We start from the raw sequence: 10794 nt of genomic DNA, 5'->3' as shown, positions 1-10794 counted from the left end.
CAGTTTTACCAAGTTGCTCAAAGTCTAAACTGGCATTGTTGTGCATTTAAGGTGTAAAGTTTACCTTCGACCAAACGCCCCCCAAAGGCATCCCAGCGCCCCCTTTTGTAAAAATGTCCACCAGTGCCCCCTGCCGTCCTCTGAACGCATGATAAATGTTTAAGTGTGACAAATAATCCAAAAACAGAAGAGATTTGAAATATTTTTTCTTAGCACACAACAGTCATGTTTTAAATGGGACCAATAAAATGGAGCACTAACCCTGGTCTTTGCTGTAAATAACCATGGACTTTAATGTAAATAATCTTCTTGTGCAACTGTGACACAGATTTAAGGATTGCAAAATAATGCTTGGCTTGGAGTTGTTTAAAATGCCATAGGTTTGCTTTTGCTGTCGTAAAATATTCCTGCTAAAGCTAATGTTTGATTCATTAAATGAAGATGTTGAGAGAAATACTTACTGTAGGTAAGATATTGACTGGTTACATCCTCTCAGCAGAAAACCACTTCAAAAACATCTCTGATTTGGTTATAAGAGCAGAAGCTCATGCTACGCCTTTGACAACCAAAAAGCTATAAAGTCAGAAATAACAATCTGTTGCTGCAGACACGCATTCTAGACTTGATGTCAAATTTATTAAATCCACATAAAAACTGAGGGGTGTATTAACAAGATTGCTAATGGTTTCTTCTTCTGGTTTAATCGAGAATATTAATTTAGAGCTCATCCCACGTGGATTACTGCAATTTGGGAGAGGAACAAATTAAGGCAGACTGTGCAAGCTCCTGGCAAAAATCACTGGTTCCTCACGCTTGGAGAATGTTCATTAGACTCAACTCGTCTGGCTAGGTTAAATGGGCCTCCGGATGCTTATTAAATTCTTGCAATTAACATCAAATGTAGCTTTTTGATTAAGTAAATGAAAAAAATGCAACAATAATAGAACATTTAAAAAGCTGTTTTAGGTTCTAGTCTGTTTACCTTTTCTGTTCGCTGCTGTTAACTTTTCAGCTGAAAAGATGACATTGAACAAAACAACTTTAATTTCCCAGTTATACTGTGGTGTATGGGATAAATTGGATCAAAGCCACACAGATGTCACGGATTATTCCTTGCAGTCATTTTTTTTTTAGCTTGCTAGTTAAAAAAAAACATAATGAAAATCCACAGGGACTTTGTTAGACTGCTGTGATTTCTTTTGGTCAGAAGTTGGAGGAGCAGAAACAGGAAAGCAGGAATTATCTCAGGAGAAAACTGACAATGTATTTTGGGCACGATTCACATTCAGTAAATAAAAAAGCAAGACTGAATGTTATTTTCTGGGTGAATATGCATCACACTGAAGCTTAAAGAGTGCTCAAACCTACTTTGCCCAAAAGACACATTAACCCAAAGATATGACCTGCAAGCAGTCAGAAAGATTTCCATTTCACTGGATGTGCACAGATTGGATTCATGAAAGCATTTCGTGACAATCCTGCAAAGCTGATCTGTCAATAAGAAGACTAGAGTCCAACTGATGACAAATGATGAGATTCATTTGTTTTATCCACAGTCCAAGCTATTTAAATCATTATTAAACAAGGAGCTATATTAATTTCACACTATTTTCTCATAATTAAGCACTTTCATGTGGCATTTTTATAAAAAAAAAAAAAAACTCCCACATACTGCATCTTATTTGATTTCTGAAGAATAATACACTCTCCAAAAGACATGATTCCACTATTTTAGCTAAAATATTTTAAACTAACGGGCAAAGAAACAGAAGAACGTACCTTTTCGGTGTCTATGCCCCGTGACATGGACCAGGTAGAGGCGATATAGTCCATAACTCTTTCACTCAAGCCTTTGGGGACCTGATAGAGTTTAAGGAAGTCCCGGACACTGTTGAGCATCTCATGGTAGCGATTAGTGTTGGCATACATCTGCTGGAAGATGGTTGTCACGTTACCAAAGATGGTGGCGTAAAGAAGGGCTGTAGAAACACAGAGAGTATTTACATGACAGTATTTACTAAAAAATATTGTCCTACTCTTTTATTCTAAGTTTGTTTTGGTAATGTATGTTTTAATTAACATATAATAACTTTATGAGTGATACAGTTTATTGACAATTTTTATTTTAAACTGTGATACTTGCTAGTTCATTTATTTGTTAAAAGAAATTCTCTACGTCTTTCAAACGGTTAATTGTCGTCAAAACAAAAATCGAGTAAACGTATTGCTAAATATATAATATTCTTTATTAAAAAAAGCTAAATTTATGAAAATATGTTTTTGTTATAGCAATTGCAGGATGTGAAAGTCGGTTGTTTAAACTGTAACACACAGAAGTAAGAAAACCTGCAGCAGGATTTCTGTTTTTATTGTTGGCTTTTATTTAATGAATTGCTCAGTTTATTAAAAAAATCCCATTTTAAAGGTTAAAGAGGAAAGATAACGCCCTCTTAACGCCCAGAGACTCCTAAAAACTTTTCTTGTTTTTTTGCATCTCAAGCTTCAACACGACCTAGAAGAAAGTTACTCATACAAAGCCAAATATTCTCTGGGAGAAAAAATAAAACATAAAAAAACTTTTCCCGATCAATAAATACAGTGCAGATGAAAAGGTTTTTATGCTTCTTCAAGTTCGAGACCTTTTGCATTATGCTTCTTCTGGGGAAACTTTGGCAACAGCAGCAGCATCAAACTGTCTTGGAGGGTTTCTTTATGTATCCTTAAGCAGAAACATTCTGTCTCGGACAGGCTGGATGAGGAGCATCAGTGCGTTACTAATTTTAGATTCCTCCAGTGATGCTGACTTTGACTTCAGACCTCTTCAGACTTTCTTTCCTCGTGACCCCACTTGGGTTTTATTTTAGCTGTACTTCAAGTTATTGACTTGTCAAAAGCCAAACTTCCCCTCAGTGTGTGAGACTTTCAGTCAAAATTAGCCATCCATGTTTGACTCCGTGCTGACATGTTTAGCTGCTCACGTCATTTATAAAACATGTAAAACAGCCCCCCGAGGAAGAGTTTGATATCTTCACTTGTAAAGCCCATTCACGTTCAGTGCAACATATTGGCTTTCAAGCCTGAAGCTTCAAACAAACCTCACATCATCTTTATTTTTAAATTTCCTTGCTTAACCAAATAAAAAGAGAATTAGCTTCTCATTTTTTAAAATATATTTCTTGTTTACTTCAAGGCTGAAGATGAAAAGTTTTAATAAAGCCTGAGCTATGAAGAGATTAAAATCCTGATCAGAGTATCTTGTAATCTGCTCCATTAAACCTGAAGATTTTCTGTTTCTTGGTCTGTGAATAATTCAAGATCCTTTTGGCAAATTCCTATTAATGAGGAATGGCCTCAGTCTGGCCACTCGTCCAAGAAGGTTTCATTGTTCTGCGCTGATGGCTACAGCTCTAAAAGACTCTGCCATTTCCAGTGCCTTGCAAAACGTATTCACGGCTCTTGAGCCTTTTCACATTTTGAATCACAAACTTCAAGGTATTTTATTGGGATTTTATGTGACAGACACAAGACAGTGCATTATTATGTCAAGTGGAAATAAAACGATGCACGGTTTTCAAAATTCTTTGTTAGCAAAAATTGGGAGAGTGCAGCTTGCATTTTGAAGAACCACCTCTCTCTCTGGTTACACCTGAAAGTGTTTTATGGTACATCTGCACAAGCTTTGTATAGACACCACTTTTTAGCCCATTATATACAAAATAGCTTAGACTCAGTCATATTGGATGGAAAACTAATCATCAGTTTTCATACTACTGATTCTATATAAGATCTGCCTTTAAGCTTAGAGGCCATTACTGTGCTGAAATGTGTGGGTCCTTTCACACCAGCCCCGTTTAGTTTGTTTTAATTGAACTCTAGTTTGCTTGAGTAGAAAGACTGATTTGTTGGAGGAAGTGTGAATGTTCAATCGGATCAAAAAAGCAAACTCTGGTCCTCCAAAGAACAGAGGATCACAATTTTGACGCGGTAGGAAGGCATATGTGAATGCTAAGCGGACTGGAGACCGTTCCAAAAACAGGAAGCAAACCCAGGGCATCCTGGGTAAATACAACCAAAACAAACCGTGTGTGTAGCACTAGTGGGGAAAAATGGCACGTGGCTTTTTACCAAAGACAAAAGAGGAATCCTACAATCTGATGTCACTTCATTTTTGTTTACATTTTGCAAAGAAGGACGTTGCGCTCACGTCCTCTGTGGAGGTTTTCATGTTGTTTCCTCCAGTGGTTCTTGGTACAGCATGCACCTCCTGCTTCTCCAGTTCATGCTCTCCTGACAGAAAGTATCAGCTTAGACTGACAGGCATTGCTTAGTAGGTTTGAAGTTCCATATGATGGACTGACCAAAGTTCTGAGATGTACAAATATTACATTATTGTTTAATCTAACTTTCTCTCCGACTTGTCTGCTGTGTTCCTTGTTCTTCTTTGTGCTGTTCTTTGTTTTCACAGAGCAGCTGGATTTGTACTAAGAATTAACTACACACAATTGGATTATTTACTGAATAGGGTAATTATTTACTCTGGAATTTACTAAGAGTTAATCAGAGGGAAGAGACTTGCTCCACCTCACATTTATGCATTATTCTGTGTTCGTCTAACACGTAAAATCCTATTAAAATCCAGTGAAGTTTGTAGTTGTAGCATGTCAAAATGTGAAAAAGTTTATAGGGGCATGAACACCTCATATTTATGTGCCTTATCAGGACCAAATATGCCTCCAAACCGAATATTATTTTATGCCATGAACGCTTAAATTAATCCGATGGGAAATTACAGAGCATTAATCATAACTGGGCCCAAATATAATCAAAGACCTCTTGCCAAAGGGGAAAACCTACTGTTTCAGCTTCAGTTCGAGATGCTGTAAGCTGCTTCCAGGACGTTGCGTCCCACATCACAAGTCAACGCAAGAATCAAACTCGTTTCTTCTATCAAGGAAGGCGAAAGGAAAGAGTCAAGCAGCGGATCAGAGGTGGCAACAGCTGGCGCGTGTGGATCAAAGCTATCAGATGTCTGCTCTGTGTGAGCAGTGCTCTCTTGGCAATGTAGCCCTAATTAGCCTTGCTTGAAGGGACGGAGAGGGAAACATGCCAGCCAAACATTTCAATTATCATACGATGACGATGACATCGTATGATGTCACCAATGCACGTTTGTTTATTTCGCTCTCAATCAGAGGTGAAAAAAGCCACATAGGGGAATAATGCTAATTAAAAACAGCTCATGACTCCTTTAATGGGGGGAACCATCACAATCTCTCAGCTGTAAAGACATGTTATCACAGGTTTTCAGACCTAAAACAGTTCTTTGCAGCTTCAACTCCATTTAGCGAGACTTCGGGGACAACCGCGCGTCTTTTGCAGAGCAGGAAATGTTATTACAAAAGAAACTTGATCTCTCGCTGCACACGGAGGAGCTTCATCTAGCTGGCAACATCCTCCTGTACTTCCTGCCGCACACAACTTCCCTGAATGCCATCAAACAGCTGGCTCATTTGAAGGTAGTTAAAGCATAGTTGATAGAAACTCCAGCCCTGGGGGCCACCAGTTGCTATGGAAACAGGACAAATGTACAGTACAACTCCCCCCCCACTCAATCCCCACTTACTGTTTCCCATGCCACCCTACAATCCCTCCCCACGCTGTGATCCTCTGCTGCCAGCGCCGATCCGATGCCGCTGGTAAAAATAGCAAGAATCAGCGCATCCATATTTCATGGAGAACAGCCACGGAGTAGACTAGATTGCATCTACAACAGAATCCTCTTGAGGCGGTCTGGTTTTGAGAGATTTAAGGTGATTTGTCTCTCACAATGAAAATTTGAGACAAAGATGGGTCTGAAAATTAGTTTTTTCTTTTGCCGGGTCCCCCCCTTCCCTCGAGGAGAGCGTTCATAAACCCTAACAGGCAAATCGGAATGAAGGTAGAAGGAGGGGAATGGAGGGTGGAGGGACGGGGCGCGTGTGTGTGCAGCGTTGAGACTGTAGCTGACAAAAGTACAGCGGAGGTGAGGGGTGATTGCGGTGGGATCGGAGAGAGAGCAGTGCTAAATTGATCTGGTGGCGTCAGTTATTGCTGCGAGGTAGCTCTCTGTGTGCAGTAATGGCACCGTGCTGTACGCGGCTTTATGAGCTACAAAAGCCGAGACCCTCGTTAATAACGGTGGAAAGAAAGAACATTTCCAGCCTCTGTTAGCAGATATTAACTTCCAGTCCAGCAATTGCAGCATAACAAGAACTCTGAACAACACTGGGTGAGGAAAAAAAAGCAAACGTACTCGGTGCCTCGCAAAGTTATTCACACCCTTTTTCACAATTTGCTGTAGTCGTTTCAACTAGAAGTGTCCCAATAAAACTTTTTATTTCCGAAGCGATACAGATATTGCAGCTTTGACAATTAGTCAATACTCACATTGGCCCAATACATTATCAGCACTTTGTAGAGTGGATTGTTAGAAAAGGCTTGATCACGTCACATAACTCAGACAACAATAGTCAACAATATGAATGACAAGAACTGACCCATTTATTATTAATCAGTGGGTTTGTGTGCTGGATAGAAATGCTGGGGCTGATCCGGTTTGATACTTGTATTTTGGCCGATCCGATTTCCAATGATCGGTGGTGGTAAGTGGTGAGAGAGACGCAGGCTGGCCCAGGACGTCATAAGGAAGTTGGTTTAATGATGAATAATCCACAAATGAACAGAATCCAAACAGGTTGCACAGGGAGCAACGGGGAAGACAGAAATGCACATACGACGAGGACCCGATGAAGGACAGAGACAACAGGTGGGGTTAAATACACAGGGAAGGTAATCAGGGAACTGGACACAGCTGGGAACAATCATCAGGGAAGACAGAGACTAACAGAGGAACAGAACTAAATAAACACAGAAAAACCTCAAAAATAACTACACAGAAAACACAGATCATCACAAAAGCGTTTGTAGTAATCTGTTGAAGTTGCTCCAAGGTCCAAGATGTTCCCTTTTTAAACACCATTTTGACTCGTTTTCAAACAGTCGACCCAGGTAGCGACTAAAACGTCCTCATACTTCATGTTGTCGTATTGATTCAGACTGAGTGGATCTGACAACGGCGCTGATGAGGTTGCAAAAGAAAGGGGTGGAATTCATCAAAGCTCTCTGTATCGTGTTAAATATTTGCTACACGCTAACATAACGTTAGCTCATATCGAGCTGCTCTGTTCGGCTTCATGTCTACAAGAAGCTGTTATGTAATTCTGCGTATAAAGTGATGAGGTTTCAAACCTGCTCAATTGTTTTATTAGTATTGACAGTGGAGTCAATGGAAGTCTTGTTTGGTAAAGATATACCTCCGCTCAAAGCTACGAACGAAGAGCAACCCGACAACAAGATTAGTGCTATCCATCAGACTACTGCAGTGTGAGTGTATATTGATGTGCAGAAAAAATTCCTACGCCTTGAGCTTCTCTGAAATGTCACTTTAAAACTTCAAACCTTATTGAATAGGAATATAAAGTGATACATGTTTAAAAACGTTTTAAAGCTAAGTCGTGTATTTATATTCATCATTTGTTCTCCTAAAAAACAAATATTTCAGTAAGTCTTATGTTTTTATCCATTCTTCTTTCCAGAAGAGCTCATGCTGTGTCAGATTGGATGGTAAGCATCTGTGAACTTCAGTTTTCAAATCTGGTTACAGATTCTCTTTTGTATTCAGGTCTGGGTTTTGACTGGACCATTATAACACCTGAAAATGCTGTGATTTAAATTATTCCACTGTATGTTATTGTCTGTGTGTTTAGGGCCACTGTACTGCTGAGAGGTTGACCTCTGCCCCAGGTTTTCTCCCAAGATTGCCACTGCCATATTTCACTCAATTAGGATGATGTAACCTTTGTGCAACAATTCACACTTATTCCAAAAGGCGTGTTTGGTTTGAGATATCAAAGTAAAGGGGGAGTGGATAAAAATGAATGTCACACTTTTCAGAAAATCGAATTTGCCGGTTTTCCTTTTTTCATAATTATGAGCTGCTTTGTGTTGCTCTATTACCCCATAAAGAACCCTGAAGTTTGTGGTTGCAGTGTGACAAAATGTGGCAAAAGTTTAATGGGTGTAAATACTTTTACAAGGCACTGTAAACTAATGAATTTGCTCTAAAGTTTAGTTTGCTATGTTAGCATCTTATTTACCATTTCGGGCCTACCATTTTCAGGAAGGATAACAGAAAGCATGTGCTAGAAAATCTAAATATTTTAACGCGTTATCACAAAGCAGACTGAGATAATGAGTGAAATGTCACTTTACTTTATGTCATTGTATTAAATCAGACTGAATGGAGCTGACAGCAGCACTGATGAGATTGAAAAGAAAACTAAGGGGTGGAATTCATTAGAGTTTTCTCTGTATGATGTTAAATTTGTGCTGCCGTTGACATAAAAGTCGGGATTCAGTTATATAGCTTCAAGAAGCTGTTACAAAACTTCAGAAATAATAGTTATGAGGCTTCAAGTCACTTATTTTATCGATAGGAGAGTCAATCAAACGTTTGTTGGAGGAAGAGCATCCTCGTTTAAAGCTCAGGAAGAACAGGAGTCCAACAACATGACGGAGGTTTCTGCGGGTTTCACCGACTCAAATTAAGGCTATTTAAGACCATTATGAATGAAATTTAAGACCTGTATCATCACAGATATGTACAATAGAAAACTGTAAATTTTACGTAGTAGTAGTGCTAAGCTTTTTTGCAAATATCATTGCAACAAAACTGAGTCAGTGGCGAAGATGAATGTTGTCTAGCCAACTGCCGATAAATTAACCCTAACCCATGACTGATGGAAAAAAGCTAGCTGGCTATAAAGGTATATTAGCAGCTAGTTAGCAGTAGCATCAACCACTTCAAGTCACAGAGCACAATGAAGATGTCTGCATGCAACTCAAACTTCTGCCTGACACAATAGCACAGTGACAAAAATAAACTGCATAGAATATATCAGATTAAATCATAAGACCTGAAATTTAAGATGTTTAGATACATAAATTTAAAACTTAAGACTTTTTAAGGATGTTTAGATATAGGTCGGTTATTGAGATTTTAATGACAGGTAGTTGTCACCATAAATTGTAAGATGTTCAAACTGAACAGCATAATGGACCGCACTGCTACTCATCTGTTAGCATTCTGTTTTCTAAACTTCGCTGCTCCATTCATAATTTACTTCATCACACGTCAACATTGTGGCTTTTAAAAGCATAACACATCTGCCTCGCTAGAAAGGACGCATTCCACTCACATCCGATCATCATCATGGCCACAGCGAAGATTTTCTCCCCGTCCGTCGTCGGAGCGATGTTGCCGAAGCCGATGCTGGTCAGGCTGGTCATGGTGAAGTACAGGGAGGTGATGTAGACCGAGTCTTTGTTGGGCCCGCCCTCCCACTTCCCCGAACCAGTGGTGTTGAAGCGGTAGGGCCTGCCCATCGTCTCAGCCAGGATGTAGAGCCAGCTGTCCATGCGGACAATGTTGGTTTCTTCATCAATCACCTCGTAGTCTCCAATGCTATACCTGAGGGTAAATAATGATACAGCTTTTCAATTATAGTGTTTCATAATGTTCTTTTTACATCATAAGGCACAGCGGTGAAGAGCTCTAGTGGATAGAGGTTACGGGATCTACTTAGGTTCAAGTAAAAATATCAATAAAGGCCGAAGAGAAAGTAAATATTATTCTTAAAGAAAAAAGTTATTTCCAACAGTGTGTCTTGCAACTCAAGTAAACACACTAAAAATTTCCAGATCATCTTGAGACTTTAAAGAATCACAGTAAATTATTATGAGAATAAAAATCCCAATGACCCAGTTTTGTGTAGTCAGAGTGAAGAGAGGGTAAAAATGCAACCGCCCCAGAAGGCCGAGAAAATAATGAAACCTTTATTTAAACAAAAACTAAGCCTACGTCCACACAGGACTGCTCTTCTGTAAATGTACTAAAGGTTAGATGTCCTCACTGAAACACTTGTTTGTGGAGTTCCCAAAGCAATGCCTTCTGGAAAGGTCAAAGTGCCTCTTCTGAATCTTTATGTGCATATATGCAACTTTTCACTAAAAACATATCTAATAGCCACACTTTTAATCTAGATTTAGAATCTGTGACAAAAATCACAACGAAGAAGCACAGACAAAGCATAAAGCTAAAACAATTTAAATATCTGAGATCATTTTCTGTCAAGAAAATGTAAACAAAACCAAGACAAGGACATTTTATCATAATATGATAAAGCTAAGATAAAGCAGTTTGGCACTTTATGATACTGCTCTACAATTTGTAATGGATAAATGGCTTGTAAATATTTTACTTTAGATGCTTCTAATAAATTTAGCATTGACTGCTAGATGTTTTTTTAATCTTTATTTTATTTTACCAGGATAAAAGCTATTAAGATAAAAAAAAAAAATTAAAAAACCCTTTGGAGTCTTCACCTCCAAACAGAAATGAGCAGTAATCCAACTCCATTTCAATTCTTTGAGTGTCAAGCCCAAGTCAAGTCTCAAGTTTCTCATGACTGAAAACTACATTTTATAATCAAATACATGCACTTCGTTTTGTACTGTCTGTCATTAGGCGTAATTTCATACAGGAACATTAAAGAGAACTCTTAAAGAGAACATTTCTTCCAACAGTTTAATCTCATCTCAGGTCTTAGATCTCAAGTTTACATCCATTTTGAAGTTTTCGTTGGTGTAATAATGCATCTCTTCAAACTAAAAACTCGAATCTGCTTACAGCAGGTT

The 10794-nt window shown here is 38.7% G+C and overlaps 1 protein-coding gene across 2 annotated transcripts in view; it reads right to left on the bottom strand.

Moving 5' to 3' along the window:
* The window catches only part of kcnh1a (potassium voltage-gated channel, subfamily H (eag-related), member 1a), an 80895-nt gene that overhangs the window by 33641 nt on the left and 36460 nt on the right, over nucleotides 1-10794 (bottom strand). For both annotated transcript variants that reach the window (XM_008428788.2, XM_008428789.2), the window contains 2 exons: nucleotides 9297-9568; nucleotides 1780-1979 (listed from right to left, as the gene is read on the bottom strand). In XM_008428788.2, the coding sequence (XP_008427010.1) occupies nucleotides 1780-1979; nucleotides 9297-9568 (472 nt within the window). The remainder of the gene's footprint in view (nucleotides 1-1779; nucleotides 1980-9296; nucleotides 9569-10794) is intronic.

Source organism: Poecilia reticulata, linkage group LG15 (genome assembly GCF_000633615.1).
Source record: "Poecilia reticulata strain Guanapo linkage group LG15, Guppy_female_1.0+MT, whole genome shotgun sequence".
NCBI classification, from domain to species: domain Eukaryota; kingdom Metazoa; phylum Chordata; class Actinopteri; order Cyprinodontiformes; family Poeciliidae; genus Poecilia; species Poecilia reticulata.
Note: the sequence above shows the minus strand (reverse complement) of the source record. Positions and strands in the feature narration are given on the sequence as shown.